The sequence below is a fragment of the Lutra lutra genome, chromosome 13 (genome assembly GCF_902655055.1).
Source record: "Lutra lutra chromosome 13, mLutLut1.2, whole genome shotgun sequence".
Classification (NCBI taxonomy): Eukaryota; Metazoa; Chordata; class Mammalia; order Carnivora; family Mustelidae; genus Lutra; species Lutra lutra.
In genome coordinates, this window is record NC_062290.1 from 59044575 (window position 1) to 59061533 (window position 16959).

The window sequence follows — 16959 nt, forward strand, 5'->3', positions numbered from 1 at the left end:
TCAGGGTTACCTTATCCAGGCCCTGTCTTAACTAGGGCTATTAAAGGGGACCCTGGGCACTCCATACTGCTTTTTCTAGAGTTAGAAAGATTTTCCTACTGCTCAGTGACAAAACCAGGGACTGACCACCCTATTGTGTACCTCTCAGCCTTTCCATCCTGCCAAGGAAGGATTAGACTCTTCTGGAGAGTTAGGAAGGAATGCCTGTGCCCTACAACTGGGTAATTCTGGCTTGAAGATGGAAATCTGGAATCGGGAGAAGTTTCCATTTCCCTTAAAAGGCCCTGCTTTTTTCCTGCCTCCGCTCCTACCCCTATTCCTTTTCCCATTGTCACTTTCTTATAGACTATTTCTTAAGATAGTAAGGGATGGTTGTTGAAAAATTGCAAGCTCTAATCTAGGACATGGAATAATGTTTGGAGAATCTGGACGCTTTGTCACACCCCTATGGCCAAGGACCAGGACTTAAGAGTCTGAATTAGCTAAGCAGGCTGGTTATGTAGAGACCTTCTTCTATTGGCTCCTGAGAGAACTCATGTGAGGGATTGGGGCCTAGTACAATTGGCTTCCAGTCCAGAGGTAATAGTTACTGGGGGGAGCACCTATTTCTTTGAGAATCTGAGTGGTTCCTGCTTGAATTCAGTTTATTCTAAATTAATTCTAAATAAACTGACTGTATAGTCATTTTGCTGCTTTTATCCATTTAGTAAATACATTCTTTTTTTTAAATTTTTTTATTAGCATATAATGTATTATTAGCCCCAGGGGTAAAGGTGTGTGAATCGCCAGGTTTGCACACTTCACAGTACTCACCATAGCACATACCTTCCCCAATGTCCATAACCCCACCACCCGTTCCCTCCTCCCCTCCTCCCAGCAACCCCCAATTTGTTTTGTGAGATTAAGAGTCTCTTAGGAGGGCAACTGGGTGGCTCGGTGGGTTAATCCTCTGCCTTCGGCTCAGGTCATGATCCCAGGGTCCTGGGATCGAGCCCTGTGTCGGGCTCTCTGCTCAGCAGGGAGCCTGCTTCCCCCACCCTCTCTCTGCCTGCCTCTCTGCCTACTTGTGATCTCTCTCTCTGTCAAATAAATAAATAAAATAAAATTAAAAAAAAAAAAAGAATCTCTTAGGGTTTGTCTCCCTCCCGATCCCATCTTGTTTCATTTATTCTTTTCCTACCCCCCAAACCCCCCACTTTGCCTCTCAACTTCCTCATATCAGGGAGATCATATTAGCAAATACATTCCTAAGCCCCTATTCTATACACAACACTGTAGATGATATTGTGTGTCTAAAATGTATAAGACATGGGGCACCTGGGTGGCTCATTGGTTAAGCATCTGCCTTCAGATCAGGTCATGATTCCAGGGTCCTGGGATTGAGCCCCATTTCTGGCTCCCTGCTCAGCGGGGAGTCTGCTTCTCCCTCTCTGCCTCTCCCTCCTCCTGCTTGTTCTCTCTCTCTGTCTTTCTAATAAATAAAATCTTAAAAAATGAAATATGTAAGACAATTCCTGCTTCTGAGAAGCTCTTTGTTGATATGTTTATTTTTCAGTAGACCAGCGGTTATACTATAGTATTTTAATGAAATGTGCAAAGATATTATGAGAATACAGAGGGGAAAAAGCAGCAAATTCTATCAAGTACAAATATGAGGCAGTAGGACCCAGTAAGCCCCTGCGAGGGAAGGAGTACATGGGAGGGTACCTGGCCAAACTACCTTTTCCAAAGGAAACATCATAGAGAAAAATGACAATTCAACTGTAATTGAAGTTCAGCAAGCACATACTTAGATAGATGGGGTAGCTGGATGAAAAGCTAAGCAGATATGACCAGATGGACATATCATGAACGTTAGCACCTTTACTGACTCTGGGAAGGGAAGTAGCAATTGCTTCCTAGGGATCTGTGACATTTGTCCACCTGTTGATGTTGTTGATAACAGCTAGCTGCACAGGAAATCAGAATTGTCCCTAATTATTCTTCCCCTCTCACCCTTCTTTGTGTCAAGGGAATAAGGACTGGATAATGGTATGTACAGCCTTCCAGGCTGACTAGGATAGTTTGACTCACTTGGAACTTTAGTACACTGTTCCCTGACTCCTTTTCTTCCTTTGCAGGGCCTCAAGTACAGTTGATGGAGCTTTGGGAGGAAATTGGAAGTACTAGGAATGGGTGCTGCTTGGTTGGTCCCTAATAGGTTTTGCCTATTTCTCTCACAGCGAGTGCCACAACTCTTCTGACCGCATTAAGGTACGTGTATGGGATGAGGATGATGACATCAAGTCAAGAGTAAAGCAGCGGCTGAAGCGAGAATCCGATGATTTCCTTGGCCAAACCATTATAGAGGTTCGGACACTGAGTGGCGAGATGGATGTCTGGTACAACTTGGGTAAGGAAATAAGACCAGAGAAAGTTGCTGAGAAGGGACAGCATGAGTGAAAAATCTAGGGAAAAGCCTATCTACTAAAACCAACATTCAGTCCCTAAAGCATTCCTCTATATAGAGTCTGCCTTACCTGCAGAGAACTGATCATGAGTAGAGATGGGGGACAGAAGTGTGGAAGTGGCTGGCACTCACTCTGGCTGGACATTCTTCAGATTCCAGAAGGCCCTTTAATCCTCATGCTCACCTCTAATGGCTTTAGCTCCCGGTTCTCTTAATGGCATAAGAGAATTTCTATGGGGAATATTTGGGGTATTTGTAGACAATGTGGTTGCTGGAGTAAGTTCACCCTATTAGGTGAACCTTTGATTGGATCAGTCCTCTTTTTCCTTGGGTTAAGCTGGGATGGGGGATGTCTGTGTTCTCTGTAGTTGCAGTGGTGTCAATCTCCGTCTTCTTTTATTCCTAGAGAAGAGGACAGATAAATCAGCTGTCTCAGGGGCTATCCGACTACAAATCAGTGTGGAGATCAAGGGGGAGGAGAAGGTAGCACCATATCATGTGCAGTATACGTGTCTCCATGAGGTGAGCTAGTCCTTTGTAGGTGGGGTATCAGAAAGCTGTGCTGGGAAGGGCCCTTGACAGTAAATGGGATTGCTGGGTGGTTGAAGATCTGAGCCCTCTTTTTTATTCACTGTGCTACCCCAGATGGCCCAAGTAATAGTCCCAGCCTTAGTTTTCTTTCACTAATGTAAGAGCAGCCTACTGGGGCCACATGAGAAATTAGTAATGACTTGAAAGACAGAATTTCTTTGGAACCCTATTCACATTCTCCTGGACTTTACCACCAGTTTTTGGTTTTGTTTTTAATACGTATTTAACTCTTTCCTTTGCTCTGTCTCCTGCAGAACCTTTTCCATTACCTCACAGACATTCAGGGTAGTGGAGGAGTCCTGATTCCTGAGGCTCGAGGAGACGATGCATGGAAGGTGTACTTTGATGAGACTGCCCAAGAAATTGTGGATGAATTTGCCATGCGCTATGGCATCGAGTCCATATATCAGGCCATGACGTGAGGCTCTCCTGGGGCTTTGGGAAGTGGCTGCTAACTCTCGGGGAGGCTAATGAAGGGTGAACAGGTCCTTAGTGGGGTAGTATGCAGTGATTTGTTGATCTCCTTCCTGAGCTGAGGTGAGTTGGGTCTTTGCCCCCAAGGCAAAGAAAATATATGTAAAAAGGGAGTATATTTATCAGGAATTCAGGGAGAAGGTATTTATCTGTCTCCCCGACAGTTCAGAGATAAGAAGGGCAAAGGACATAAGAGGATATGCCTGGACAAACTTGCCCAATCATCACAGGCCTGAGGAGATACCACATGTGTTCTTATGTATATGTGTGTGATGGACAAGCTTTCATAGATTGGCCTGGATATCAGAGAGGTCATTAAACTATAGGGAAAGCCACTGTGTCTGGAGTTGACCAAGACTCCTATGCTGGAAATTTTTGCCTGCTATGAGAAGAGGTTTTGTTTGTATATTGGCGAGATTGCCACTAGAGCTGTGTTCAGGAAGCAGCCCCAGGTAAACAGAGGGTAACTATTGCCCTGGATGTGCTTCATTTATTCTAAAAACTTTTATCAAGTTCCTTTTAGGTGTCACATGTTGTGCTAGGTGCTGAGAATACAAAGATGAATAAGATGGGACCTCTATGCTTGGGGAATTGAGTCTAGTGGGAAAGAGAGACCATTAAACAAACAATTACAATATAATATGGTAGAAGTAATAACAGGGTATTATGAGAGCATCAGAATTTTAGGGGAGGGGCGCCTGGGTGGCTCGGTGGGTTAAGGCCTCTACCTTCGGCTCAGGTCATGATCCCAGGGTCCTGGGATCGAGCCCCGCATCGGGCTCTCTGCTCAGCAGGGAGCCTGCTTCCCCTCCTCTCTCTCTGCCTGCCTCTCTGTCTATTTGTGAGCTCTCTCTCTGTCAAATAAATAAATAAAATCTTAAAAAAAAAAAATTTTAGGGGAGGCATGTGAGGGAAGCCATTAAAGACTTGACACTTGAACTGAGTCTTGAAATACAGGAAAGGTAGAGGAGCATTTCCAGTAAGGCATGTGCTAGGGTGTTGAGATGCAGTCGACCATAGACTATTCAAGGAATTACAAGAAGTTCATTATAGATGGAGTGAAGAAATATGGTGAGGAATGAGCTTTGAGAATGCCTCCCTACAATTCTTACTCTGTTCATTCTTCCTCTATGATCTCATCCAAACCTATGACCTTAACCACTACTTATAGTCTAGGGACTCCCAATTTCTTTTTCCAGATCACACCTTTTCCTGAATTTCAGATCCATTGTCAGCTGCTTCCTCAGTATGGCTAAATTCCAAATCAACATCATCTCCACCAAATATATGATATCTTCCTATATTTCCTATTTTAGTAAGTGGAATAATTTTCTAGGCAGGTGTTCACACAAATTTAGGAGTCAGCCTAAACTTTTCTTTCATAATTACTACTGCCCCTTTAACTCCCAACATCCAAACTCTGAAACCTGGATTCGTATCTCCTTAAAATGTTTTTAACCCATCACTTTTACTATAGCACAATAATAATGATAACAATAACAACTCCCTTGTGCATTTCCTTATATCCCAGGCACTGGTCTAAGCACTTTATGAATTTTAACTCATTTAATTCTCATATTAACCGTGTGAGGGAGTATCATTATCTTTCTCATTTTACAGGTAAGAAAACAGGCATAGAGAAGCTTAAGAAATTTATCCAAAGTCACTGAGTAAATAGTGGAGCTGAGATTCAAACACAACCTTGCTGTAGAATCAGTATTCTTAACCATTTCTCTGTTCCATTTAGTGCTTCATTGCTTCTTTTTTGAATGATTATTGTTAATTCTGCAACTGCTCTTTCTGTCCTTGTCTCATCTCTCTCCAAGCCTTCTTTTCCAATTTATCATCAAAGGGAGCTTTCTGAAAAACGAGTCTGATCACATTGTGCCTTCATGTTAAAATTTACCATGGTGGGGCGCCTGGGTGGCTCAATGGGTTAAGCCTCCGCCTTCAGCTCAGGTCATGATCTCAGGGTGTTGGGATCGAGCCCCACATCGGGCTCTCTGCTTAGCAAAGACCCTGCTTCCCCCCTCTCTCTGCCTGCCTCTCTGCCTACTTGTGATCTCCCTCTCTCTGTCAAATAAATAAAATCTTTTAAAAAAAATTTACCATATGGAGGATAAACTCTCCTGTTTATCTGTAAAATATAAAATATCTTTATCTATATCTATCTATGAAATAGTTCTGTTAACTATTTTATGCTTACTTCTCCTCTCTCATTTCTTGGTATTCCTCTATCAAATACCTGAACAGTGGCCATAACTGAGGTTTCCCAAATGAATCAGTCTCTCTGATATATATTTGTCTTTTGCAATGCAGTTTTCCTTTGCCTGCACACTTCTCCATTTGACTAATTCCTACTAATCCTTTAAGTCTTGGTTCAATCAACTCTTCTTTGAGAAGACTTACTCTAATCCCTTCCAGCCCCCAACCATTCTGGTTGAGGTGATCTTCTTGTGTGTTTCTAGGTTTTGCCTAGCATGCCTTGGCTTATTGACTTTCTAACACTTGCTTTCTCTGCCAGACTATCACATCTTTGGATTCTAGCACATAGCACAGGCCCTGGCACATGGTAGGCGTTCACTAATGTATATTTGAGTGAACCAATTATGAAGATCCTTGTATGCCAAGGTTATTGGAAGCTTCATATACACCAATGAGCTCTTTTAATTACTTGGTTTTCGCTGCAAGCTCTGAAGAGTCTTTGAGGCTGAGGATGCTATTTTTCAGGCACTTTGCATGTTTGTCATCCAAGTACATGTGTCCTGGTGTGCCTGCAGTGATGAGCACCTTACTGGCCAACATCAATGCTTATTATGCCCACACAACTGCCTCCACCAATGTTTCTGCATCTGATCGCTTTGCAGCCTCCAACTTTGGGGTGAGTGTGATGTAAAAACATACCTACTCATTTGTTATCAGTTAATAAAATTTGATTTTTCCCAGTAGGTACTATAGAGTTATTTTATATGCCTAAAATTCAGAGAGCTGCCACTTAGATAGATGTACTTGTTTCCTTATGGATGTGTAGACCATGCTAGTAGACTCTTCCTTATTTCATTATGGATAGATAGACTTACTAATGGACTCTCCTTAGACATGGATAAATGAGAGAAAGTGGAATAGCATCACTATGGTTTCAGAGGTACCACCTCGGCTCAGGCAGAACCTCTCTAGGCCAAGAACTTGGTTGAGTCATCATGTTCCTTAGTTCTGCAAGTCCACAAGTAGACTTTCCTTAACCTTATATGGTTTCTCTCTGACTCTTATCCACTCACGCTCATATGAGACTGATGTCTAAGTGAAGATACCAGTATATTCCTGAGCCTATCCCTTTTCTAGTGTTTGGACTGTTTATCCTATCCAGGATATGCCCTTTCCTGGTTTTAAGTTACTTGAGAAGTTGAATCTTTGTTCAGAATGTCACCTGACATAAGTTCATTGTAAACCAGATGAAATATCTTTGACCAGCCACAAAGATTACCTCTTTAGGAATAACACTGCTGATACTCCCAAATCTACTGGGTCTCTGAGTCCTGTTTTTTGGGAGTAACCACCTTCCCTTATTTTGATAGAGTCTTTATGTAGATGAATTAACATCATTGATTAAGCCACTCAAATATGTGTTTCATTATCTCATCCCATTTTATATATTTACGTAAGACCTAATGATCTGTCATATAATCAGTATATGAATTCCAGGAGTGCTATACCAACAGCCTATAGGCATGTGATTCCCCACATTTAATTATACCTTTTCTATAAAAATCAACTATCAAAATAGTGTGGTGAGTGTGGGTGTTATGTAAGACTGATGAATCACGGACCTGTACCCCTAAAACAAGTAATACATTATATGTTAAGTGAAAAATAATAATAAAATAAAAATAGTGTCATGTTATTTATCTTAACATTAAAAAAGTATAAACTGGGACGCCTGGGTGGCTCAGTTGGTTAAGCAGCTGCCTTCAGCTCAGGTCATGATCCCAGCGTCCTGGGATTGAGTCCCACATCGGGCTCCTTGCTCATCAGGGAGCCTGCTTCTCCCTCTGCCTCTGCCTGCCATTCTGTCTGCCTGTGCTTGCTCTCTCTCTCTCTCTCTGACAAATAAATAAATAAAATCTTTAAAAAAATATATAAACTAAGGAAAAAGATGTGGAACATGGTTGAAAGAGAAACGCTCTCAGGTCTGCTTGATCACCTTGCTTGATTACTGGTAGACAGTGGCTATTTAACTGTTAAGAGCTGCCTGAAGGTAAGTCAGGAGACCACAGACTCAGGAATAAGTTGGAGAATGTGTTTTGAGTTTCCTCTTATTTGACTAAGAGAAGTTAGAGTCCCAAAGGAATGGAGATGCATGAGTCATCTCCCGTTGACTCTTATATAGAAAGAGCAGTTTCTCTCCTGGGGACTTCCTGTCACCTTGCCAGTGTGAAAAGATTCCCCAGTTTGAGACAGATGGAACAGGGGCCACCTATCCCAGTCCTCTGTTACATTGTTCTTTCTTCTCATGGGCAGGGATGAGATAGGATGTGTCCCTAAACCAATGTCTCCTCCTCACCCAGAGATGGTTCTGTTTCTGCTACAGTCTAGAGAACTCAGATTATTTCTCTCTTCCCTGTTATTTGTTTCCTACCTTCAGAAAGAGAGATTTGTAAAACTACTGGACCAGTTGCACAACTCACTGAGGATTGACCTCTCTACCTACAGGGTGAGTGAAGACAGGACTGTGAGATGGAATAACAGATCATATCAAGCTCTGTCTAAAGAAACCATAGTCCAATCTTGGTTCTAAAGATTAAAGGCAAGGAAAATTGGTCCTTGTCATCACACCTACATACAGGGCCAGTGATTCTCCAAACTCCAAAGACCATGCTATTGTAAATAACAGGTGTGGCATTTTTTTTTACAGGCAGTTGGCTCTTCAACCATACTGATGTCACTCTGTCAGACTCTCTGATGACATTCTCATTAGGGTGGATATCTCTTCCAGAAATGCCCCTTTAAAAATTAGATACCTATATTTCTTTTTTGTATTTTTCATATTCTCCTTATTTTTCAAGGGAGGTATGAGAATCTGGCTAAAGGGAGAGAAAAGATAGCTTGGCTTCAACAAGTGATTTGTAGCAGGGGTCATGTCCATTCCTAGAATGGAAGGAGAAAATAGATATATTAGGAGGGTGGATACCAGGGACAGGGAAGGACACGAAAACGGGCAGTTTCCCAATTCTTCCTAAGTTAGATCTTCTTAGAATGGCTTTGTTACTTGCTTTAAACTGTTGTGAATTTCCAGAACAGGCAATATACCCACATTAAAAAGTAAGTATAAAAATAACCTCAAAGTCAAAAAGAAGTGGAGTTTTAATTATCTGCAATTTCAGTGCCCTCCATTTGCATGAATAATGGAGAGTTGACTATGTATCTTATTTTGGCATATAAGTAGCCATTTGAGCGTTTAAAAAAGCAACCCTTAAAATGGAGAGTGGCTCAACATCTCCCTTCAGCTCTCCTTGGCAGCTTCCTCCTAAAACCCATGCCAAGGGGAATGAAGTGAGGCATGGTGGGAAGGTCTTAAAGAACTCACTCCAAAACAGTTCTGCTCAGAGTTGTGCCATCTTCTGGCTCTGGAAGGAAAGTGGAATAGCTGGGGTCCCTTGTATAGAAAGTATATACCCTTGATCTTAGTCTGGTCCGTAGTGTGGCTCCATTTATATTCCAGAATATATAGTTACATTGTAACTTTCGAAGAACTCACTGTTTAAGTGTAAGAATCTTCACCCAAGAAAAATGTGTGTATAAAATATATGTGTCTGTGTGTCTGTGTGTCCATTTGTACAAATGCTCACACATTGCATAGGAAGTAGGTTGGCATAGGAGGCGTTGCTTGCTGGGCTGGGGATTATTAACCCCTGTGTTTGGCAAGGGCCTGTCTGTGTCAGTAGAAAAAAGAGGGAGACCTTAGTTTAACAGCTTTTTAGTTCAGCTCACCTGGGGAAAATCCCAGTGGGTAGCAGTTAAGGAAGCTTTTTATTTCATTGCTTTTTGCAGGGAAGGCTTTCATATTTCTCTTTTCCTTTCTTAAATTTGCTTAATTTGCAACAGAATAATTTCCCTGCTGGAAGCCCTGAGCGGCTTCAGGACTTAAAGTCAACAGTGGATTTGCTGACCAGCATTACTTTCTTCAGAATGAAGGTAAGAGAGAAACTGGGCTAGATGGTGATGGACAGGGCACCTGGCCACAGGAACATGAAGAATAAGAATCATTGGGTACAATCTTAAGCTATAGTATTCATCACCTCTAAGCCCACATTTCCATACACCTGTTCTCTGGGTTACCTCTGAGAAGACTGTAGATGAATAGGGATGGGCTGCGTGGTTCTCCTAATCAGATATCCTAGCAATTTCATCCTAGGGTACGGTCCAGGGACCCGTTGAGAGATGATGCAATGGAGTAGTTTGAGGGGAATTCTAGGAGGAGATCAACTCAGATGGGAAGGACCATGGGCCCATATTTCTTTTATTAATTGGCAGGTGCAAGAACTTCAGAGCCCTCCAAGAGCCAGCCAAGTGGTAAAGGACTGTGTGAAGGCCTGTTTGAACTCCACATATGAGTATATCTTCAACAACTGCCATGACTTGTACAGTCGTCAGTACCAGCTGGTAAGAGGTTCAGGATCAGGTGGGATCCACTGTCAGTGGCTCTTGGATCCTCAGTTTTCCTTTACTGTGGTAATGGTGGAAAGGAGCTCAGGCCAAAGTCCTTGTTGTTCTTGAGGATGAGTAAAGTGTAGAGTGAGGACCTTCTAAACCATGTGAGACATTTGTGGGTTAATAGGGACCATTGGATGAGATGTGACAACTGAGTTGAGCAGAAGTGGCAACAGTAAGTTTTAGTTTGGTGCTAAAGTAAGTGACTAAAATTGGGCAGTTTTAGAGGATGAGTAGGTGAATTCTCGGTCCATCCTAGAGTCTTTTTTCTCTCCCAAGCTTAATTTGTTACAGGCTGCTTTCCTCTGAGATCTGTAGTTGTCTCTCTGAACTACCGGCTTGTGAAAATTAAAATTTTCCCTCTGATGCTTCTCTCTGCACTACATGGTCTTCTGAGATATATTCATCAGCTGACTGTCAAGGCTGTCTCTTCTCTGTCTTTGAGGCTGAGCTACATCATCTGTTCTATGCTGACATCCTAACTTACTACCTGGTAACCGTGTTTGTTTCTCAAGATCCTTTCAATAGTATCTTTTATTCTCATTTCAAAGCCAGGACTTCTTTTTGGGTCTTGTTACTAGATTACAGTTTCTGTCAAAATAATTCTTACAGACCATGCACTTGCAAAATATATGCCCTTTAGTCCAACAAATATGTATTGAATGAGTCAGGTATGAGGAAAGCATAGAGCTCCTTCAGTTAGTTCACAGTTCGTAAACATATATATAATTCTAATCAAAGCAGTCTGTGAGAAGTGCCTTGAAAGCTGAATAAAATTGAAGGGATTCCAAGAAGGAAGAAGTCACTCTTGATCAGGTATTGGGAAAAGCTACTAAAACAAGGGCATTTTACGTAAACCTTAAAAGATAGTAGGATTTGGACTGCAAATAATGAGAGGACAACTTAAATCTCTTGAACATTTGCCCTTTGACGAATACATTTAATTTTTAATGCTTCCTAGGAGTACCTCAGTAGAGACTAAAATCTTGTTCACACTGTCTCTTCCCATTCCCAAACATACTCTTTGTGCCAGCCCTATCTTTTTTTTTTATTTTTTATTTTTTTATTTTTTTAAAATATTTTATTTATTTGATAGAGATTACAAGTAGTCAGAGAAGCAGGCAGAGAGAGAGAGAGAGAGAGAGAGGAGGAAGCAGGCGCTGAGCAGAGAGCCCAATGCGGGGCTTGATCCCAGGACCCTGAGATCATGACCTGAGCTGAAGGCAGACGCTTTAACCCACTGAGCCACCCAGGCGCCCCACCAGCCCTATCTTTAAGGCTTCCTCCTTTTAAGTTTTATAAAATCTCCCCTTGGTTCTGAAGCTCATGGGAGGTTTTCCTGGGGCCTTTGTTTAACTTACCACACTCTGGGCTCCTCTGTCATCTATCTGTAGATTCTCTTTGGTTGGAGAAGACACTGTTCTCAGCTTTGATTTTTCAACTATGCAGGGGTCTTTCTGAATATTTAGTCTCTGCTCCCTAGCATGAGATGAGCCTGGACTTTGAAAGAGGGCTTATAAACCATTCAGGCACTTTTTTTAACTTTTGAATTTTGCCAACAGTTTTTTACTTTTTTCACTCTCATTTTCTCATTATTCATTATTTACAGTGAGGTAAACCATTGGTGTCTTTTTATTTCTTTCAACCACTCAGTCATTGGTTCATTCATCCATTTAATCCCTTAACAAACTGAACATGTAGGGATGTAAAGTTGATCAAGACACATCTCTTTTTTTGGCGAGCTCATCATTTAGTGGAGGTAGGTGGGACAAATTACTAGATTTATTGTTTTTTTTTTATTTACTTTATTGTCTTTTTTATTATTTATTGTTACTGCATTTTATTGTAGTTGCCAAAGGTTCATAGAGCATGTTCTGGGAACTTAACAGGGGAGGCATCTAAGCAGACCACGGGTATCAGGGAATACTCAAAAAAAGTAAAGCTCAACTGGAATTTTGAGGAATGAGTAGGAGTTGGCTAATGAAAGGGGTTGGGGAAGAGAGGGATGCCATATAGAGGTAGTAGAATGTTTGGAGGCACAGAATTTTGAATGAGTATGTTATTTGAAGAAATATAAACAATATAATTAGGGTAGTTACATGTCAGGCTTTGGAGTTCAGCTATCTGGGATCAGTTCTTGGTTCTACTGTTTATAGCTATAAGACCTTGGGCAAGTCGTGTAACCTCACTGCCTTCAGTCTCCTCTTCTGTAAAATTAAGATGATGGTAATTTCCACCCAATGGAGCAGTTAGGAGGATTAAATGAGATAACCCACGTAAAGTTCTTAGGGTGCCTGGCACCTAATAAGCACTAAATAAGTGGTGGTAGGGGGGCAGTGATGGCTGTGAGGAAAGGGAATTGGTAAGGTGTGGGGTTGACAGATCATATACTGAAGGCCTTTTGTGTCAAGCAGTGGAATTGAAGTTTACTGAAGGCCTTAACTGAAGACCATTGAAGGGCAGAGGAGTCACACTATGAGATTCTCTTTGCGAAAGATCACTAACAACTATGTGGAAGGGGACTGGAATGAAGATTAAAACCAGTTAGGAAACCCTTGAATGATAAGGATAGGGTAGTGGCAGAAAAAGTTAAAGGAAAAGATGTATTTAAGTGATATTAAGCAGGCAGAATCTACATTCTGTGGGTTCTGTCCTGGTTTCTAGTAACTTCCATGTAATACAGGCTTATTAAGGACTGTAGAGACTGTGATGACATATGGCATCCCACATAAAAGTCCTATCCCTCTTCTTCTGTGTGGTTCCAACTTCGCTTTTGTCCCAGTGGGAAACAAATGTCCATTCCAGCAGTGACCCCTCCTTGTCCTGTCCAGGGTCTGAATGTAGATTTGCTTCTCTTTTTCTGAGATTCACCACTGTATTCCTTTACCTCTTCCCAACCAAGTCTTTTTTCTTCCCCCAGCTTTACTAGGATATAATTGATGTATAACATTGTGTAAGCTTAAGGTGTGCAATGTGATGATTTGATACAAGTGCATGCTGTGAGATGTTTACCACAGTAAAGCCTGCACCTCACATAATTATCATTTTTTGTTGTTACGGTGAGAACATTAAAGCTCTGCTCTCATATTGATCTTTCCAGTATATAATACAGTATTTTAGCTATAGTCAACCATGCTGTACCTTAGATCCCCAGAACTTATTCATCTGAACTGAAAGTTTGTACCTCTTGACCAGCATCTCACCATTTCCCCTGTCCCTATCTCCTGCCAAACACCACTCCACTCTTTTTATGTGTTTGGTGTTTTTAGATTTTATGTATAAGGAAGATCATACTGTATTTGTCTCTTTCTGTCTGACTTACTTAATTTAGCATACTGCCCTCAATGTCCATCATGTTACCGCAAAAAGAAGGCTTTCCTCCTTTTTCATTGCTGAGTAATAATTCATTATATTTATATACCACATTTTCTTTATCCATTCATTCACTGGTGTACACTTAGGTTGTTTCCATGTCTTGGCTTTTATGCATAATGCTACAATAAATGTGGAGGTATCAGTAAATTTTAGAGATAGTTATTTCATTCTCTTTGAATATATACCTGGAAGTAGGATGGCTGGATTATATGATAGTTTTCTTTTTAATTTTTTGCAGAACCTCCATAGTATTTTCCATAGTGCTCTACCAATTTACATTTCCTGCAAGCAGTGTGTCAGGATTCCCTTTTCTCCATATCCTGGCCAGTATTTGTCATCTCTTACCTTTCTGAAAATATTTATTCTAACATCTCTTTGAGATGACATCTCTTTGTGGTTTTTATTTGCATTTTCCTGATGTTTAGTGATATTAAATACTTCTTCATGTACTTGCTGGGCATTCTTTGTTGTTTATTTATTTCAGCAGGGAGCCCCATTCAGGGTTTGATCACAGGACCCTGAGATCATGACCTGAGCGGAGCTCAGATTTAGCCGAATGAGCCACCCAGGCACCTCTTGCTGCTGGACATTTGTATGTCTTCTTTGGAGAAAGGTCTATTCAAGTCTTCTACCTATTTTTTAATCAGATTTTTTTTGCTTTCTATTAAGTTATGCAAATTACTTATATTTTGGATATTAATCCCTTACCAGATAAAAGGTTAGCAGATGTTTCCTCCCATTTTGTAGGTTGCCTTTTCATTTTGTTGATTGTTTCTTTTGCTCTACAGAAACTTTTTAGTTTGATGTAGTTCCACTTGTTGGTTTTTGCTTTTGATGTGTGTACTTTGGTATCATATCCAAAAAATCATTGCCAAGACCATTGTCAAGGAACTTTTTCCCTATGTTCTCTTCTGGGAGTTTTATGTTTTCAAGTCTTGTATTTAAGCCCTTAATCTATTTTGAGTTAGTTTTTATGAGAAGTATAAGAATAAGTATAAGGCTCATTCTTTTGCATGTGAGTATCTAGTTATCCCAACACCATTTATTGAAGAGACTATCTTATCTCATATCCACATTGAGTATTCTTGGCTCATCAAGACCTTATCTTATACAACTAGGCAAATAGCTTCCTAGATACAGTTCTTCTTCCTAATAGCATTCATGAGGTTAAGGGAAGTCCTTAACCCACTGAAGGTTGGACCCACTTGCATGCTAGGTCTGTGCAGTAGCTCCTGCAGAACTTGAAGGAGCTTCTCAGAGCTGAGATGTATATGTATGTGTGTGATAATTTAGGGGAGGTGTCAGAGGAGACTGCCAGTGAGGTCACATGGAACTAGACCTATTTAGTGAGGCTGGAGGGGCAACTTACTTTGCCTGAGGAGTCACTATACTCATAGCTATTGAGAGAATGAGGAAGGGGGTCAGGCATCCTTATGTCTCCTAGACCGACCAAGCGTATCATATTAGTTCCTTGGAGGTGGGGAGAGAAGTTCTCTGGAATGGACTCTTTGTGTATAAGGACCTCCCAACAGTCACCCCTCTGACAGAACATGGGCAGTCTTGTGGAAGACAGGCTCTAGGAGAAGAAGGGCACCTGATTCTAAAGGAAGGGGTATGGGGACGGAAAGAGAAAGAAGATTGGAAACATTCTCCGTATTCTACTCTGACTCTCACTGTCTCCTCTGGAACAAGAAACAGGAACTACCTCCAGAGGAACAAGGACCCAGCATTCGGAACCTGGATTTTTGGCCCAAACTCATCACGCTCATTGTGTCAATCGTAGAGGAAGATAAGAATTCCTACACACTCGTTCTGAACCAGTGCGTATCAATCCACTTGGCCCTGTGTGGTTGGTGGTTGGCATGTCCATCTGTCTAACAGCCTCTTTCTTTCCTATCTCTGTGTGTTTGCAGTGCCACCTCTTCTTCCTGTACGTCCGTCTGTCCCTCTGTCCCTTGTATCTATCTGAGTAACTGTTTCTGGAGACAGGTGTGGAAACATAATGGGGGGCCCTATCCAGACTGAGCCAGCCTCCCTGGAGTGAAAGTCCCCTGGGAATGGCTGCCATAGGAGCCCCAGGGGATCCAGAGACCATGTGTGTATGTGTTTGTCCACTGTGAATAATGGGCTTTCTTAGGCCCACTCCTTCAACTTTCTCGTCTACCTTCTTTAGCCTGGGCCTGCCTTCTAGCTCCAACCCTTCTCTGGGCCTCAAGTCCCTGCCTTCTGGGCATCCTCTTCCCTGGACCACCTTGCCTGAGGGAATCCTTTACCCCACTTGTCCTTCCACTGGCTCCTGGGTCCCTTTTCTCCAGATTGAGCCCAGTCCTATTTCCTAGGCTTCTCCTCTCTTCAATCTGACTTCCAAGAGATTAGGCACATAAGTTTTGGAATCAGTCAAATCAAATAGCTCTTGCTTTGTTCTCTGACTGTGGCTTCTTCCATCATCCAGGTTCCCTCAGGAGTTGAATGTGGGAAAAGTCAGCGCGGAAGTGATGTGGCAGCTCTTTGCCCAAGACATGAAATATGCACTGGAGGGTAAGGGTACACCAAAGGTAGTGGGCTATAGGCCGTTAGCCCAAGCACCTTGTTTGCTGTCCCTTTCCTCTCCCAGACAATTGTAAGTTCTGGGTGAATGGTATAGTGAGAAACTAGAGAGATTCTAAGTAATGTCAGGAGTCCTTAGGTAGGCAAAGGTTCAGCCAAAGTAATAATGGAAATGGCTATATGGATGTGAATTTCCCCTTCCAGCTTTAGACCAAGTGCCTGTTTAAGACTTTTCCTCACCCAAAGATCAACTCATCCCATGCTGGGTGTTGTCAAGTGGCCCACTTTCTGGAGTATGAGTGGTCTTGTGAAGTTTATCTTTACAGTTTTAAAGAATCATAGAACCTTAAATACATAGATAAGATTATTTTCTCTTATTAGAGACTGCCTGGCCTGGCTTTCCTTAAAAGCTGTTCTGGATTGGTATGACAGAGCCAGAAAGATACTTCTTCCCTCCCTTCTCCTATAAAGCAGTGTCATGGACAAATTATTATTCATCTTGTTTATTTAGCTTATTCTTTTATCCATTTCCTGCTTTGGTTGACAAAGATATCACTGTCTGCCTGTATACTACCTTCCCATTTGTACCCTTCTGTGTTCACTCATTTAGCTGCCTTTCCTGTTGTTTCTATATGTTAGTTTGCCTCCTCAGTCTGTGCAAGTGGACTTAAAAGGAAAGGGAGCAGCCTGGGGTAAGGACAAATCAGAGTCTGGATCTGTTATTTTGGTGGAGTGGCAGGGAAAATGGGTAACCCTCAGACTTAAACTTTTGAGGTTTAGAAGCTGAGGTTAAAAGAAACCTTGAAGATCTGTTT

At 41.7% G+C, this 16959-nt stretch overlaps 1 protein-coding gene across 9 annotated transcripts in view; it reads left to right on the forward strand.

Moving 5' to 3' along the window:
• Positions 1-16959, forward strand: part of UNC13B (unc-13 homolog B) — a 231265-nt gene that overhangs the window by 201613 nt on the left and 12693 nt on the right. For 8 of the 9 annotated variants that reach the window (XM_047698627.1, XM_047698628.1, XM_047698629.1 and 5 more), the window contains 9 exons: positions 2223-2392; positions 2856-2971; positions 3295-3458; positions 6245-6395; positions 8157-8225; positions 9617-9706; positions 10046-10174; positions 15290-15417; positions 16050-16135. In XM_047698627.1, coding sequence (XP_047554583.1) covers positions 2223-2392; positions 2856-2971; positions 3295-3458; positions 6245-6395; positions 8157-8225; positions 9617-9706; positions 10046-10174; positions 15290-15417; positions 16050-16135 — 1103 coding nt within the window. The remainder of the gene's footprint in view (positions 1-2222; positions 2393-2855; positions 2972-3294; positions 3459-6244; positions 6396-8156; positions 8226-9616; positions 9707-10045; positions 10175-15289; positions 15418-16049; positions 16136-16959) is intronic. The other variant, XR_007122116.1, reaches the window with a different exon arrangement.